General features: G+C 34.6%; 2 protein-coding genes across 2 annotated transcripts; both read right to left on the bottom strand.

Moving 5' to 3' along the window:
* Nucleotides 1-3,542: 3,542 nt before the first annotated feature.
* On the bottom strand, nt 3,543-3,944 carry LOC140449150 (uncharacterized). Its single transcript, XM_072542299.1, has one exon. The coding sequence runs from the start codon at nt 3,942-3,944 to the stop codon at nt 3,543-3,545; it is 402 nt and encodes a 133-aa protein (XP_072398400.1).
* A 12,977-nt stretch (nt 3,945-16,921) lies between these two features.
* Nucleotides 16,922-18,532, bottom strand: LOC140449149 (ATP-dependent DNA helicase pif1-like). Its single transcript, XM_072542298.1, has one exon. It carries the CDS (start codon nt 18,530-18,532, stop codon nt 16,922-16,924), a length of 1,611 nt encoding a protein of 536 aa, XP_072398399.1.
* Between the last annotated feature and the right edge of the window lie 382 nt (nt 18,533-18,914).

Here is an 18,914-nt window from a genome sequence, read left to right as displayed (position 1 = left end):
AAATGATAATTGTAAACGTCACTACTATGCTCGATGCTCAAACAGTAATAATGGCCGAACACTGTGTAGAGTTTTCGTAGTTAGAGAAGGCTTATTGTGGGAGATAGGCAGGAGACACTGGTGAACGCCTGGCGGGGATAACTGCTCTAGTGATAATCGATCAGCTATCGACCAGGGTTAAAATGAATAAATTAGTAATATGGCTATTAAAACATAGGTGTTAGTGTTCATCATCATCATGAAACCTCTAATGTCCACTGCTGGACATAGGTTTCTCCTATTTTTCGCTACTCTTTACGGCTCTGTGCGTCTTGTTGCCATTTCTTGGATATTTGTTTAATGTCGTCCATCCGGCGTGTTGGTGGTCGTCCTCTGCTGCGTTTTTCTTCTCTTAGGCGCCAGTCAATTAGTTTTCTGGTCCATCTTAAGTTTTTTAGTCTCGCTATGTGACCTGCCAATTCCATTTCAGCTTGGCTATACGTTCGACGACATCAGTGATACCTGTTCTTTTCCTTAGGTCCTTATTTCGTCTTTTTTTGTCGGGCCGAGAATCGATCTTTTCATGCTCCTTTGCTTTTAAAGATGTCTCTTATTGAAAATCTCTCTTGAAATTCACAGGTCTGATTATCCTTGCTTATTCTGATTTCATGACCGACATATATGTACTTTTCTGTCAATTCTACCACTTGATTTTGGATGGCTAGGTGTTCGTTGGGAACCAAATTTGTCATAAATTTTTTCTTACTGATGTTCATTTTTAGACCTATTGTTGAAGATACGTTTTCTAATTCTTGTGGCATTTGTTGTGCTTCTCGCAGATATTTGATAATTTCAGGTGATTGAACATTTCCCCGTCTATTTTTGTTCGTCTATTTTCCCACTTTAGCATTTTAAAGGCGTATTCGAGGACCGTTATAAATGATTTAGGTGAGAGAGTGTCGCCCTGTCTTACACCTCGCTTTATATGAATTTCTCTGGTGGTATCATGTAGTTTTACACGCATTGTGGCGTTTTGGTACAATGTTTGTACTAACTTTGTAAACCGATAGTCTATTCTGCTATTTTGATAAAATAAAGGCAGATATCGAGCACAGTTTTATTAATTAAATCTTGTCCAAGTACTTTCGCTCCCTAGAGCATCTTCAGGGGCATTTCGTTAATTTTGGGCCATCCAACAATTGCAGAATGTCATAAACATAAAATTAAACATAAAATTATGTTTATAACATTCTGCAATTGTTTGATAGCCAAAAATTGACGAAATGCTCCTAAAGATGCTCTAGGGAGCGAAAGTACTTGGGCAAGATTTAATTAATAAAACTGTGCTCGATATCTGCCTTTATTTTATCAAGGTTCATTTATTCGAGCATTCAAACTTATATCAATTTATTCTACTATTGTTGCTGCCTAATTCCACGGCTTTTTCTATTAAGGTTTTTACTGTTTGTAGGTGATCGTTTGTTCCGAATTTTGAGCGGATGTCGGCTTGTTCTCGGGGCTGATAGAAATCCAACTTTTTTTTAGTCTTGTCGTAATTATTCGAATAAGCATTTTACAGATGTGGTTCAATAAGCTGATTGGTCTATAGTTTTTTAGGTGCGCCTTGTCTCATTTCTTGTGTAGTAAAATTGTTACTGCACTGTTCCATGTTTCCGGTATTCAACAATCTGATAGAGAAAGGTTAAACAAAATTTTTATTTGGTTGAGAAGGGCACGTCCGCCCATCTTTATAGCTTCTATTACGACTCCATCTTCTCCTGCTGCTTTGTTATTTTCCATCTTTTTCATTGCGTCTTGGATTTCGCTTAGTGTTCGTTTGGTCTTCTCTTTGACTTATGTATAGTTCTTGATAGAAGTCTTTAACTATGTGTAGTAGTTCTTCCCTATTTGATGTGGTGTCAATGTTAGAAGAGGTAAAATTAATAGTTGTATTGTTAATGACAATCATAAAAAAATAAAAATAAAAACTTTGGTCAAAAAAAAATTTTTTTAAGGGTGGACTATCCTTATCACTTAGCAGTATGAAAAATGTATTACGACCCATTCTCAGACCTACCGAATGTACATATAAATTTTTTTGAAAAAGCGGTTAAGTCGTTTCGGAGGAATATGGCAAGTAAACTGTGATACGAGAATTTTTTATGCTCGTATATAGATGTAATATTCATTGTAATTAGTTTTTAATTACATACTCCTTATCCAAATTCGATAAATTTCTATTTCAATCACAAGTAAACTCTATTTTTTCGTTGAAGAATGTTGTATTTGCATAAACTTTTGTCCAAGTTGACACGCGATAAATAAAAGTTGAAACGTAAAGCTTCCAACACAGTGATTGAATACAATTTATAAATAATTCCGATCTAATTTAGACGAGGGATCGCTGAAAACACGCAATTTCCTAAACACGACTCAAACTTTACTTTTCCTTACTCCTTGCCCCAAGGTATTTGTGAAGTCGGCAGTTGTTTTCCTTTGACCCTATAATTTTTAGTTAAACGTTTTAGTTTAGTTTGTTAAAGAGAAAGTTATAATTCGAAATAGTTTTTTATCAATAAATTACAGTTGTAGTACGAAGTTACACCGCGTTGCAAATTATAAGAGATCGGATTTTCGAAGTTTATAACTTCTCAAAAGTAAAAATAAATAAATATGAACATGTGCATACCAATAATACTTAATTGCTTTGTTCATCAAACTCTCTACTAATAATCATCATTGCTGTTCAAGCCTCGACGGTCCTAAACTAATTCCTCTATTCGATTCTAGTACTTACAACTTGATACTAGTTGATTTTACCGATCTTTTTATCAACGCTATTTATCAACACTATCTTAACCTAGGTTTACATCTTTGTCTAGTTTACTTTGGTTTGGTCTTCGTGAAGTGAAGGGCAGCTTTCATTTGCTCTGGCAAGATGTCCTGTTACAGCATATAAAGTGTGGATATTAAGTCTTACTAGTAAACTCCGTTATTTAAGACAAAGATGAAAAACGCTCGGACCCGTCAATTTTTATTTTAATAGAGGTATTTTATAACATAAAAAAAAATTGTCACCCCTTTCATCCCCTTCACTTGATAGCTACCCCCTCAGATTTTTTAAATAGCAATGGGGGTCGTGCGATAGTTTGTTGGAAAGGGTTTGAAAAGAAGAGTTCAAAAATGTATAAGTGTGAAATTTTGTATGGCATAATGGTTTTATTTAAAATAAAATATACAAAAAATAATGTATTAAATTACATCTTTAAAATTAAAGGAACTGGCAAATTACCCTAAAGAAAACTTAAGTTACTGCAGGAGATGCTCGAAATGTTCTCCATTTACTTCCTGGCAAACGTAGATTCTTTGTTTCGTTGCCTCCCTAACCCCTTGTAGGGTCTGCATATCAATCCAATCACATTCTTCGATTATTCTTTGATGGAGTTCATCAACTGTCAACTGGCTCCCATACAGTTTGGATTTAAGGTAACCCCATAGGTAAAAATCTAGAGAAGTAAGACTGGTGATCTTGGTGGCCATTCAATGAATGCACGACGTCCAATTCATCTTCTCGGATACAAATTATTTAAAAAATTTCGAACGCCAGCATCGTAATGAGGCGGAGCTCCATCTTGCTGGAAAATAATATCTTGGGTGAATTCGCCTGGATTGTTTCTAAGCACATCATGAATTGCAGGAATTATTTGTGTTTCCAATAGATTAAGATAGCTTTCCCCCGTTAAATTGCCTTCGATAAAAAAAGGGCCTATAATGTGATCCCCTAGTATACCTGCCCAAACATTTAATTTAGTGGGAAATTGAGTATGACACTCTCGAAACAATCGAGGGTTTTCGTTAGACCAATATCTTACATTTTGTCGATGTCCATTTAAATAGAATGTAGCTTGATCGGAAAAACAAATATGTCTTAAATAACTTGGATCTTGTGACATATTATTATCCATAGTTTCACAATATTGCAGTCGTCGATCTGGATCATCCTCTTGTCAATTCGTGCACCATTTTCATCTTATAGGGATGAAATTTTTGCTTTTTTAAAATGTTTAAGACAGTCCTGTGTCTTACTTCGCATTCGCGGGCAACATTTCTAGTTGAACTGGATGGATTTACTACAAATTGAGTCAAAATATCTACTTGCTTTTGCTCAGAAATCTTTTTTCTCCCATCCCGTTTCTTGTTTTCGACAGAACCAGTTTCACAAATTTTGGTGACAAGTAGTCTATAGTAATGTCGATCAATTGGACGATTCGGAAAACGTTCATTAAATATTCTCACAGCTTCATGGTAGTTACGGCCTGCTTCGCTAAATATTAAAATTTCTTCACATTTGTCTACTAATCTACGAGATGGTGCCATTTTGATTGTTTTGAATTTTTAATACTAAAAATTTACAGTTTACCACTAAAGCTCACCAAATCTCAAGTTCTTGTCAATATTCTTTACAATCAACAGTGCTAATTGCTTGGTTTTTATGACAGTTGTCAAAAACTTTACACGCCAACTAGATTATTTAAAAAATTGTTCTAACCATGATATGTTTTAATGACACAAAAGTATTTATTCTGCAAAAAAATAATTCATTATGAACTTTCAAGAATAAAAATTAAATAAATTTTGTTATACCGAATGTCCCATATTAAAGCAAAACCAGTGTACCTACTTTTGTATTGTTGTATCACAAAGTGTATCTCCAAACAATAAATCGTTATTAACAAACAGATCCTTAAAGTTAAAGTAAAGTGTGATAGATTTTAGAATACTTCTTTTCAAACCCTTTCCAAGGAACTATCGCACGACCCCCGTTGCCATTTAAAAAATCTGAGGGGGTAACTGTCAAGTGAAGGGGATGAAAGGGGTGGCAATTTTTTTTATGTTATAAAATACCTCTATTAAAATAAAAATTGACGGGTCCGAGCGTTTTTCATCTTTGTCTTAAATAACGGAGTTCACTAGGCGGCGTAAGACTTAATATCCACACTGTATATAATATAAAAGGTTAATGCGAGTAAATAATAAAAGTACAATGTAATCCTATGCCTTGCTAAACAGGAAAATAAACAAAATAAGTACATCGATGGAAGGCATTTCTCACTATTTGGTCGTCATCAGTACGGTGCAGCCAAGTTAGAAAAGGAGCATGTTAAATTTGGAAAGGATCACTATAGGAGCAATGCCTCCAATTTGTCGTATTAGAGTTGGAAGACCCTGATGGTTTCCAGGACAATAACTAACAATAACTACGGAGAAGCTACAGTAAATTATATACATATAAATTTTTAAATACACACTATTTTAATTCCTGGGTATATAGGTCTATTATTAATAAAACACTTAATTATTGGTTAAATGTTTCGGCTATTTGTGTTCTTCTGAGCCTACTATTGTCTCTACACCTGATCATAGATGAAATATTACAAAATAAAAAAAAACGAAAAATAGGATACCAAATAGGAAAAACAATGGATGGTCCATTACAAACAAAGGAGGCTAAACACAGGTTGCAAGTACGTAACGTAACTAGAATTCTCATATATGGAAACCTTTTCACTTGTGTCACTTTTTCAAGGCGTTCGAAAGAATGATATTGTACCGGATCGCTGAATCTGTGGACACTAAAATTATTCCCTAACAAGCAGGGTTTAGACCCGGAAAACACTGCTGCAGTCTCTTAATCTCACCCAACATATTAAAGATGAGTTTGGACGGAAAGAAATAACAGAAATAACGACTGCCGCCTATGACATAGTTAACCATCAACGGCTGCTGGTAAAACTCTACGAAATTACAAAAGATTTCTGACTAACAAGGTTAATGAGATGTCTTCTCCAGAATAGACGCTCCTACGTAACGCTTCAGTTAAAGAACAGTCGGTGGAGGGATCAAAAAAATGGACTCCCACAGGGAAGTGTCCTCGCGCCGATGCTATACAACATTTACACCAATGACCAATCCAAAAACCAACAAACAAGACAAGTTTATTTACGGGAATGATACAGCTAAGCCAGCTCAGGGAAGTAACTTCAATGAAGTCGAAGTAAAACTGACAGATGCCCTAGAAGTCTTAGCACTATACTGTGACGAAAACCAACTGAAACCTAATCGTACAAAAACCCAGGTGTGTGCTGTTTACCTTAAAAACAAGCATTCCCGAAGGACACTGGAGGTGGAATGGCATGGTCAGATGCTGGAACACAATGAGACGCCAAAATACCTCTACGTACGTTTAGATAGAACTCTGTCTTATCGATATCACTGTCAAAATGTCAAGAAAAAAGTAGGTGCCAGAAATAATATCATCCTCAAACTAACAAATACAAAATGGGGAGCACAACCACACACTTTCCGTAATTCTGCCTTAACATTATGTTTTTCTGCCTCCGAGTTTGGAGCAGCAGTGTGGAAAAACTCAGCTCGCGCTAAAAACGTCGATGTTGCGCTAAATGAAACGGTTCGTATAATATCTGGTTTCCTGAAACCGACATATATCGAAGAGGTCTACCCTATAGTTGGAATCACTCCACCTGCTATCAGAAGACAGGTCACGTCAGAGATAGAACGAAAGAAGCAGGAGACGGATCGAAGACACACCTTGTATGACCACCAAATTCAGCCAAGTAGACTAATATCTCGGAAAAGCTTTCTGAAAAAATCACGATCTCTTCCCGAAGAGCCAAAGATGCGCCGAATACACCTATGGCAAGCGTCAGCTACAATATATTTTGCCATCTCAGAGGAAATGGCTGCTGGACACAATTTGCCGTACCCCCATGGAAAGCGCTTAACAGACTAAGAACTGGCGTTTCACGTTGTGCTAGTAAACTGAAGAAATGGGGATACCAGGAGGACGATACCTGCGACTGTGGCGCGGTCCAGAATAGTCACCATCTACTATCATGCACAGAGATGAGAGAAACTTGCACAGAAGAAGACCTATTTTTAGTGAATGATAGGGCCATCTATGTGGCCAACCATTGGAAATACAAAGTTTAAAGCTGTTGGTGTCCCGGACACGGAAAGTAAGTATATATGGAAAGACCCAACAAAGTTGTAGGTCGGAAAGATCATGCACCGACGCTGTATTTATAATGAGCCAAGTGCAAAAGACATCATTAGAATACAACAAATAGGCATATATATGTGTCCTGGGCCTTAAGAAGGCATTTGACAAGGTCAAATTAAAGGATGTTACCCATTTATTAATATTTCCAATGGCATACGGATGTGAATCTTGGACCATACGACAAGCGAAAAACTAAAATGTTCATCTGGAGAAGAATGGTACGAATTCTGTGGACCGCCTACAGGACAAATCATTCAATTATAAACGATCTAAAGGCCAGCAAACGGCTCTCCACCAAAGTCAATCCTCAAACAATTAAAGTACTTTGGACATGTTATGAAAACAGACACGGAAAACATGGAAATACTTTTTATACAAGGAAATATAGAAGGACGAAGATCACGAGAAATATCCTTAACAAGATGGATCGACCAAATTACAGGAATATGCAAAAGGTCCATGCATAAGTTAAAATAAATGACCAGGGAGCAGGGACAAACATTTTTGGAGACGGACAATAAACGAAATCACGATAACCACTAAACTGTCTCCGGGGACTCAAGACTGAAAAGAGATACCTCTGGAAATGAATAAAACGATCGAAAATATCTACCAGAACAACACAATAAAAGTAAAAGAAGAAGAACTCACTGACCCAATTCAAGCTGGAAATGGGATAAGACAGGGAGATCCCTGTTCAATCTGATCATGTATGAGATAATAAAAAAAGAACTAAAAAAGTAAAATAAGCTGCTATACAGATGACAGAACACCAATCTCTTAAAATAAGGTTGAGTTACAACATGTGCTTCACATGTATGGTTGTCAAAATACAGTCAAAATTTTAAGCAAATCTATATTATCATTATAATTTATTTTATAATTTAGTTAAGTTAGTTAGTTAGCGCAAGCGGTAGGATGCTTGCCTCGCATGCCGGTGGTCCGGAGTTCGAATCCTACCGCCGGCAAGAACAACTAGACATTTTTAAAAATGTCTATAGGCCCCAGGTCGACTCAGCCTGAATAAAATGAGTACCTTGGGTAAAACCAGGGGTAATAATAGGCGGTTGAAGCGTAGCACTGGCCATGTTACCTTCCTTGTATACAGTAGGCCCTAGATATAGCAGACTACCCTGCTATACTCCCAAAGCCGCGAGGCGGTATAAAACGGGAGACTATTATATTATTAGTTAGTTAAAACTGTTTTTAATCATTGTCTCTAATTTTCTAAGTGTAGATAAGTTACACGTCTTGAAGGCAGGTTCCTTTTTTATTGCCTTACTGTTTTATCCAATAATATGTTAGTTTTACTCACACACCTTTAAAAAACAATACATTCAGCAGTTACTCGTTAGTGAAGTGATTAATAACAAACCCAAAATTATGCATTCACCAATTACAAAACTAGTTTTACTGATAAGGCGAGTAAAAAACCGGTCCTAAATTCATTTCACTAATAAAAAAGCGGTCCTAAATTCATTTCACTAATAGCAAGTTGTGGTTATCGATTTATAACTGGTCGTGATTTGGACAAATCACATTGGCAGTTAGTTATTTTGGAATCATTTTATTTTAAATAGGAAATTAGAAATTTTTGTAAATATTTATTTGCAATTATATAACTGCGTTATTCGTAACTACATAATACGAAGCTCGTTGCGTCTACTGATGGACATACGCTTCCAAATCTAATTCACCATGGAAAAAGAAAACGAGGACTCACTACCTTTTTTGGATGTGTTAATCGCAAAAGAGGATATAGTATATGTAATCAATACTCGAGTCTATCTGTGAAAAATCATCGATTTTACGCAAAAATAGGTTTTTAAAGCTTCCAAAAGGTTCCATAAAGGATAGCTGATGACTCATATACCTTGTACAATTTTCAAAAACCTGTATAAGATTTTTTGAGCTTTAGTTTTCTTTACTGGCCTACATAGTCTACAAAAAACCAACCCACACTAACAGATATTTAAATTAACACCCAAACCACAACATAAATATAACAAACGAAATCATCAAATCCCTATTTCCATCTCTTACAATTGACAATGCGCTATACATCCTTAGTAATATGTAACATTTTCTTGTAGCGTACCAAGTTAGAAAAAACATTTAAGATTTTATTTAATTAAATATTCATTTAGAAGGAAAATACGGCTAGCAATTTGTAAATAATTTAATGAGTATTCGAAATCACGCTTATTAACTGACAACAGATAAAATATTAACAAATTGTTCAGGTGAATGCGAATTGTTTCTGAAATTGAATATGTGTCAGGTGTAATTTGCTGTGAATACATTAAAGGTTAATAAAATCTTAAAATTACGTTCTAAAGTTCACTAATAGTACAAAATTCGATATATCGTGTTACAACTCACTTAAATTTGTGAAAGCACAAATTTCTTTGATGTTTTCAAACAACTAATAACAAAAGCATAGCAGGCATCTATTGAATTTTTTGAAAATGTTCGAGTGTAAATATTTGCGTCGAACACGTACATATAAGATATAAAGCGTAGTTGAAATGTAGTAGAGTCAATAAAAAACTGACATAATAAATTTTAGACCAATCTTTATGTCTAGGAAACCTACTCACAACTTTCCAGTTTTTAAAATATATTATTTCGCAATGACTTCTTAGCTAAACTTACGCTTATGTTTATGTATATATCTACGTTTTTTAAAGAATATTAGATTGAAAAAAAAATTTAATAATAAAGTGTTATTAACATAACTTTGAGTATTCATTATGGAAAGCCACTAGAAAGCAGGAGACCAATAGTACAACCTCCAACAATACGACTGAAAGGTGGAAAATGGGCGGAAAATAGTAGATAGATAGGTTTACTACACATCTAAAAAATATTTTAATCCCATATGATAACATAGAACAGCGTTTCTTAAACTGTGGTTCCGCGAAAGCTACGTGCTTTTTTAATAACATTCAAGGAAGTATATAACATAAAAAAATGTAAAAAAAACGTAAAAATTTAACGACACAACTAAATTCCCCCAACTATTCTGGATATTCTCATTCGGTGCAAATGCGATAGTCTGACGTCGTGAATTGTACGGCGCCATCAGCACAATCATTTTTGGTATTTATAGCAGTCATCATCATCGTCTTTTGGCTCTACAACTCTATGTGAGTCTTGGCCGCGTTTACTATTTCCCTCCATTGTTGTCGGTCCTGAGCAGCTATTTCCCAGTGCTGTATTCCCATTTTGCATCACTGGCTACTGCGTCCTTCCATCTCTTTCTTGGGCGACCAACTGACCTTCTGCCATCAGCCCTTTCCCAGAATGTGGCGTTCAGGAGTCTTTCGTCACTCGATCTTAGTACGTGTCCCGCCCATCTTATTCGGTTTGCTTTAATGTAGCGTACTATGTTTTCATCTCCATATACTGTCTGGAGTTCATCATTGTGTCTTCTTCTCCATTCTCCTGTTGTCTCTTCTCTGCAAGGCCCATAGATAGTCCGCAGTATCTTTCTTTCCAGTACCAGTAATTTTGTCGTTTCCCGCTGGTTCAGAGTCCATGTCTCGCTTCCATACTTTATTGTGGGAAGAATTATTGTCGTGTACACTCTTATTTTTGCTGGTAATGCGAGTATTTTTGATTGAAGTACGGTCATTAATGAGTAATATGCCCTGTTTTATTATTTTCCAATTATGGGAAATCTCGGTATCGGATTCCCCGGCTGAATTCTTTATTGATACAATACATATTTATCAGTACTCTGCGAGTATTTGAGTATTTTACACATTACCGGTGTGTGTCTTATAAATATACTGATTGAAAGTTACTGATAGTGATTTTGCTTATTGATAAACTGCATTGGTTCAGTCTAAAACCAATTGCTTAAATCCAAATTGTCTAAAAAACGTGTTAAAACCTAGAAATTGTAATTGTTTGTGTTTAATAGTTCACTGTTAAAGATAATATATCAAAGTAAGTAACCTTTAAATTTCATTCGGTCCTAATGGGGAGTTCTCATTTTTTAAATAAAAATACGAAGAAATATATTTTTTAAGAGGATTGTTTTTTTATATATAGAAACTTTGTTTAAAATGCGTTACGCATATTACTTACTAACAATTAATTACTTTTTGAAGAAAATAAATATTTTTTTAAATAATTGTCATTTTTGTTGGATATCTACATGATGAGCTTGATCAACTGCTTAATATTCCCAATACTGACCTACGGATGTGAATCCTGGACCCTGAGACAATCGTAAAGAAAGATAGACGCGACTGAAATGTTCTGTGGGAGACGAATATTACGAATTCCTTGGATTGGACCGACCGTAGAACAAATAATTCAATTTTAAGAGAGCTAAAAGTTAGCCAACGACTTTCCAGTAAAGTACATCTCCAACAATTTAAGTACTTCGGACATGTTTGAGAGCAGACACAGAATACATGTTAAGACTCATTATACAAGGAAATGTGGAAGGCCCAAATAGCGAGGAAGATCCCCAAAATAAAATGGAGCGACCAAATTACAGGAATATGCAAAAGACACTATGCATGAGTTCAAAGAAATATTAGAGACATATCTTTGGGGATGGACAATACACGACATCACGTCAACCACACTCCCTCCAGGGGGTCAGGATTGGATTGAAGAGATAGATTGAGACAAACCAGGGATTCCACAATAAAAGTAATTCCTAAAAAGAGTTCCATTTATTAAAAAGATTAAGAAACCCTGACATAGAAGATTAAAAGCATGCGACTTGTCATTGTAGGCAAAAAAATAGATTGAATAGATACAAGAACACAATTCAACTATTAATATCAACTATTTAGTAAATGTATAGTCTAATTAGTATTGCAGAGAAATTTTTAGACAAGAAAGTATTCTCAATAATCTTTCTTGATGCATATCAGGCCTTTGATAAGGTATGGCACTGTGCATTAATAAGTTGTAAAGGTGCCACAGGGAAGTGTTTTTAGCTTAGTTCTTTACTTATTGTACACTTGTAATTTACAGAAATAGAGGATACTAAAATTGATAAATTCGCTGATAATAGTGCTGTAATGACGCTGAGTAGAATATTGTCGGTGGACATAGAAACAAATTCCTAAGGCAGAAAAGATTTATTTCACGTTCAGAGCGCTTGCGAAAGCCGTTCTGATGATGCCTATTGGGCTGAAATACGTATAAACGGATGCGCAAGCTCCTATACGTGAAATAAAATCTTAACTGTCTTTTCCTTGTTATTTCGATATACTTTGTACGAGTACTAGAAACCAATTCGCTAAGAATTTTGCTTAGTTGAAGAGATATGTTGTGGAATGCAATTTTTAGATTCCCCATGTCTCTCTTAACACCTTTATCAACGTCTGTTTTTGCCTTGCAATTCTTAGAAGGCACAGATTAAAGCGGAATTCTTGAATTTGGTTTCGTAAATTAGTCTACGATTTTATTATCAGATGTCGCTACATTGCGTCTATACGAAACCATGTTATAGTTGCTTCCTAAGGCAGAAAAGATTTATTTCACGTTCAGAGCGCTTGCGAAAGCCGTTCTGATGATGCCTATTGGGCTGAAATACGTATAAACGGATGCGCAAGCTCCCTATACGTGAAATAAAATCTTAACTGTCTTTTCCTTGTTAAATTCAGAATGATGCATATTTCTTGATGACATCTGGCGAAAAAAAGACAGACTCTGTCCAGTTAATTGGCTGTGTTTAAGAAAACGTGTTAAACAAAGTTATATAATATACAAACTGCTTGCCTATTATGCTTATTACTAATAAATTTAGTCTACAGATATTAGCGTTGTGATATTTTATGAGGACCTATATAAACACAAAACCTATTTTAACACAATGTGTGTATCTTAGGTCTCCTCCGTTCTCTAAGAATAAACTTTAATCAAAGTAGGTATATAAATGCAAATAAAGAGGCTAGAAACGAGTAAAGCCCCGTATGTTTGGTTAGCAGACTTAATCACGCTCCTTCACTACGGCGGATGTACAAATTCGGGTAATTACTAGTAACCGGCATAAGGCAGCAGGCGATAAACTGCTCATTAGTAACTCAGGGATTTCTTCAATTTGGAGATGGAGGACAGAGCGGCGAAAGGGGAAATAATGGATGAGGGGAATACACTGACGTACTTTTGTTTTTTTAAAAGGATATTCCATTCTTCTTTTTTTTTTAGATTAGTTATAGATATTGTGTAAGATGATTTCTTTCAGTTCTATTTATACCATTCCGGAACTTTCTTAAACAGAGTGAGTTTTAAGTATGGTACGCCTGAATTATTTCGGAAACGACTTGCACGGTTTTCATAATTTTTTCGTATATGAATCTGAATGTGTATTTTTGAACGTCCTGCTAAATATTATATATATACTTTTTCGAGAAGACTGTGCACTGGCAACACTGCAAATTCGAACAACCAAAACTCAAATAAAAAAAGAAGAATAAATAACAGTTTTACTTAACCTATTCATTTAAAATAATTCGTTTCTTGTAAACTAGCTGAAAAAGATTGAAAAAGGTTATGAAATATGGTGGTTTAGTGTCGGCCGAACAAAAAAAGAGCCATTCAAGAACATTCAGATTTTTGAAACTGTGCATCTGAAAGTCCTCTAGAGGGCTAAGAAAGGGATGGTAAACTCTGTCTTTCCATTTCGCCTCTGCAAATTAACTATATTTTTTCTATTAAAAAATTATTTAAACCAGCTATTGAAAACAAATTTCAATTTAAAAATATTGTATTAATGTAAATTGTATTGTATTGTTCAGTGTAAAACAACCATGAAAAACTATCAGCTGAAATCTTATCTGACATACACGGGCTCAGTAACAACTGAAATGACAACAATTACTTTAATCGTATAGGTACTAGCATAGAAATTCGAATGGTTCAGACCTATTCGAGTCACCGTATACGAAAAAATTCGTATAAGCAGTATTCGAAAATACAAAAAACTGGATTTCGAGCGAATTTTTTTTAAATTTTGTATGCGAAATATGCTCGAATGAATTTAAAAATAAGACCCCTGGTGATGCGTCAGATATTATAATGGTATTTACATTGCTGTCAGATCTTCAGTTTTTCTGTAATTCTAATGAACTTTCTTATTTTAAATAGAATACCCTGTATATTTTTTGCCTTTTGAAGTACTTAACAAATACTGATTACTTTTTAATTTAAATACCATAAATGCCATAATTTCGGAGTTATTGCTACATTTATATTATCTTCACCGAAAATAATACATTTACAATATAAATAAGAAGGAATTTTTGTGTCCATATTTCTTTTATAAGCTGCTGCAATGCCATTATGGTATCGTGGCCACCTTCTTTATATAGTTCAGCTGGAAGATTATCTATTCCCGGAGATTTGTTTCAGGCTAGTTTTTTAACTGCATCTTTAACTTTAAGAATCGTTGGTGGTTGCTCTTCCTTCTCGTCTGTTCCCCTTTCCTCGTCTTTTTCATCTTCCAAGTTTTCTTCTCCTTCCTGTATATTAAGTGCCTGGTCTCTTATCTCTAAGGTACCTGTGTTAAGTCTGAATTAAAACTCAACGTTAAGAGCTAAATATATGAAAGATAAAACAAAATTATATACAGTATGATGATATAAAAATGGGAGATGCCGTACTCGCAGAGTAGAAATTAAGATCTGAATAGAACGAACCCAAGCTACAATAATTGTAAAACTGAGGAAAGCACTTTACAGCCACTATCTTAGTATTGACCTTGGCGTTCGAATGACATATTGCCATATCTTTCCAGTGCTACTGTATGGAGTGGAAGTGTGGACTCTTAAGTGAGACTATGCTTAAACGCTTGAAAGTTTTTAAGCTGGGTCGACAGAGTTAGATATAAGGAGGCCCTCAGACGATTGAACCAAACAAATTTTACATCTAATCATTCAGGAAAATATTCAAGGTAACAGTTTCCTGGTAGAAGAAGAACATCATGGCTGAAAAATCTAAGACAATGTACGGAAAATTAATAACATTATTATTTAGAGCTGCTGCCAATAAAGTCGCGAAAAACGTAAAAAAAATGTGGTAGCCCACGATCGAAAACGGTCATGTAACTAAAAGGAGAATAACTGTAACATCTCTTTTAATGATTAGGTAACCTTATCGGGGACCTGCCAATAAGTGGGACATTGTAAACCGTCCAAACCACACGTCCAAATTACAATTAAACGAAATGTGAGTTTATCTTTTCTTTTCTTTCTTACCCATTTCATATAAAATATATCTTGTCAGAAACTTTGATAGTTAGCTGTTAGCTCAAATTTAAATATTGATTTTCCTGTGTTTTCATAATTCAGCTTGTTTGTTCTGCTTTTTTTTTTCTGTTGTATTTTTGTTTCAAACTGTATTCACGATAATTACGTGATGTTATTGCGAATATTAATTTAAAACCTATTTGTTGTAACATCATTTTGCTTTTGATTTGTATATAAAAGTATTTTTGTAGTCCTACCATTTTTAGGAAATATTCAAGTAAATTTTTTTGTTTTAAAAAATAAAAGCCAATTTAATATAAAAAAGAGTTTAATGACGCGAGATATGCTGCGGAAAAAATGTATCAACGTATATTTAACAAAGCCACATTAAATTACAACAAAAATAAAAATAGTAAATTTACAAATGTAAACTTAAGGACTAAGTACCTCATTGTTCTTAACGTATTATAAAGATATAGAGGGGTGAGTTTCTGACATTGATTAAAATCTTTGTTTACTGATAAACTTTTAATGCAGTACATCAACTTGTTTCAAACTAATAATGTACGCGAGGGAGTATACAGGTTAGCAGTGAATAATTAATATGCATACTTAAAATTAGGCATGCTACCAAAAATCATTAAGGATTCAAAAAAGGCTTAACTTTTACATATACAGGGTGAGTTTTTAGGGCGACATTGCTCGATAATTCCATTGTGGTATAGAATATCAAAAAAAGTTATTACTGACTAGTGATTTTGTCCGTCACCATGCGAGGGTGAAAACAATGAATTGCATTTACAATTATTCCACTTAATTTTTTCTGTCTTACTCCTAGTTAAGGCTAGGACGGCAACGGAATAATATTTTAATCTGTTGTACAAATTTCATAACAAATAAGTCACTTTTGGAGAGTCGCTGAACTTTTTGCGTAAAGTCGTCTTATGAAATCTAAGTATGTATAAAACCAAGGTAATTCTAGTTCGGCAATTTATTTGTTGGGAAAGCTCGAGTTTTGTATTATATTTTTTACCGATTACCAAATTCGCAGCAAATTTTTTAGGATCAACAAAATTTTTAAAAGAATTAAAAATTAAATTTTTAAAATAATAAACTTCTTGCATGAAAGTGTCGGTCAGTTCAATTCTGCATCAAATATTATATTCTCGCACTAAGTTTATAAAAGTTAAATATCATACTGATCATACTCTCCGATTTCATTAAATCTAAAATCTAACCTACACTAAGTAACAATATTTAGGTTATATTTTTGATTTCGCGATAACCTACAACATAATAACAAACTACAATAAATACAATTTATTTTCCAGATAACTTTTTATTTAGTACTTTATTTGGCAAATAAATATTTTATATTTTATATGTCAGATAATTTTAATTTATTTTATCTGTCAGTTTATCTGTTCAGATTTCTTTCCTAGGTGACGTTAGAATTTTAAATCTAAACTAACATAAAACTTCAAATTATTTTGTACTAGCTGACCCGGCGAACTGTGTTCCGCCTTAATGGCAATAAATAAGCAGATTGTGTTTTTTTTTATTGGAAAAAATACAAAAAAAAATTAAATAACTACATTAATCATTCATTATTATTTCTGTATTTTAGTACATAGGTTGCTCTTCACTTAAGTACCTTGTGATACACGACATTTTTTGTTTTATTATCAGGCGCAAAAACAAACAACGCAGATGGTCTTCCGACCCGTGAACATGCCACGTATAATTGACCATGGGAAAAACATGAATGTTCTAGATTTAAACCACAAACTTTTAAGGATTGGCCTTGTGATTTGTTGATGGTCATGGCAAATGCAAGACGTATCGGAAATTGAAGTCTTTTAAATTCAAACGGCATATCGGTTGGGATCATCGGGATCCTCGGAATGAGAACTTCCTCACCTTTGAATTTTCCTATCATTATCGTAGCGTAAATTACATTGTTCATCAATTTACTAACCACCAAACGCGTACCGTTGCACAGTTTTGGTTGGTTTATGTTTCGAAGCATGATTACTACGGAGCCAACCTTTAGGCGTAAATTGTGCGGTGGTAAGCCAGGTACGTCCAAAGAGTTTAAAAATTCAATTGGATAGTTGGTGGCTTCATCTTCATTTGTGACGCAGTCAATAGATTTGAATGAATGCATTTTTCCAATGATCTTATTTTGAATTATGTAGTTCAGGTCATCTACATCTTTATTCTTAGCCGCTAAAATTGCTCGCTCACTCAACCATTCATTATTTTTGAAGTTAGAAATAATATTTGGAAATACATTGTTGATAAGTTCGTCTTTTGATGAGACAAAATTACAGAAATTATTTGGAAATGATATTAATCCGCTCGATTCATCGACAGGTACTTGACCATTACCGATAGTCAACAATTGCTCCGAGAAATCTTCAGCAGATGTATCATTAAGCAATGTAACTCTCATGTTTATTGTCAGCTGCAGTTTCTTTACATAGCGCCATAGATTTGACGATTTGAGGCAAGCGTTTATTTCATCGGCAGCCGTAGATCTTGGAATTACTGGCAGTATTTGGCGGAAATCGCCAGACAGTAAAATCATTGCTCCTCCAAAACATCTCGAGTCATTGCGTAAATCTTTTAATGTTCGGTTAAGTGCTTCTAATGCACGTTTATGCGCCATTGTGCATTCGTCCCAGATGATGATTTTCGATGCCGCTAAAACTTTGGCCATTGCTGAGTGTTTTGCAATATTACACGTTGGTTCTTCAATAGTTTGAAGATTTAACGGTAATTTGAATGCTGAATGAGCCGTACGGCATCCTTCTAACAATGTGGCTGCTATTCCAGAAGAAGCAACTGCAACCGCTATGTTGGATCTCGCCCGAAGAGTTGCTAAAACTAATGACATAAGGAATGTCTTGCCAGTTCCACCAGGGGCATCTAGGAAATATAAACCACCATTTTCATCAGCGATTGCCTTCATTAAAGTATCATAAACTTCCTTTTGTTGGTAATTCAACAGGGGTACATTCCTTTGAACTACTAAATCTAATTCCTGGTGATCATATTCACGTTCCCGTTCCAATTCTCGATTAAATGCGTCATTCATTTCACGATTTGGCGCTGGCATTCCTAACCTGAATAATAAATTACCACACATATCTTCGATCAAGAGTAAAGCACGATTATGTATCTCCTCATTCATCTCAATATCGTGATTTCTGGAACTGACACGACTTTGATGTAAACTATCTTCTGACATACTATCCTTGTATTTGTGCCACAGGTTACATGGGTTTGATGGAAAACATGTCGAAATCATTTGCGTTTTGTTATTCCAAGTCTGATTCTTTTTTGTTATACCACGTTTTATAGTGACTGACGTTTCATGTCAAGTCACACGGGAACGCTGTCGAACGGGATAAAAAGTATCCTATGTCCGTCTCCTGGCTCTAAGCTACCTCCCTACCAATTTTCAGCCAAATCTGTTCTGCCGTTCTTGAGTTATAAGTGGTGTAACTAACATGACCTTCTTTTATATATATATAGATTAAATCGTACCTTAAAAATATTAATATTATTATTTATTAATTATATTAATACGTAATTCATATTTTTTGTATTATTCATTAAACGTGTCGTTT

Source organism: Diabrotica undecimpunctata, chromosome 8 (assembly GCF_040954645.1).
Source record: "Diabrotica undecimpunctata isolate CICGRU chromosome 8, icDiaUnde3, whole genome shotgun sequence".
NCBI lineage: Eukaryota > Metazoa > Arthropoda > Insecta > Coleoptera > Chrysomelidae > Diabrotica > Diabrotica undecimpunctata.
The sequence above is the reverse complement of the archived record's forward strand: the minus strand, read 5'-3'. Positions and strand labels throughout refer to the sequence as shown.

Excerpts from the sequence above, each read along its gene's own strand:
- LOC140449150 (XM_072542299.1), bottom strand. The coding sequence starts at position 3,944 with ATGGATAATAATATGTCACAAGATCCAAGTTATTTAAGACATATTTGT.
- LOC140449149 (XM_072542298.1), bottom strand. The coding sequence starts at position 18,532 with ATGTCAGAAGATAGTTTACATCAAAGTCGTGTCAGTTCCAGAAATCAC.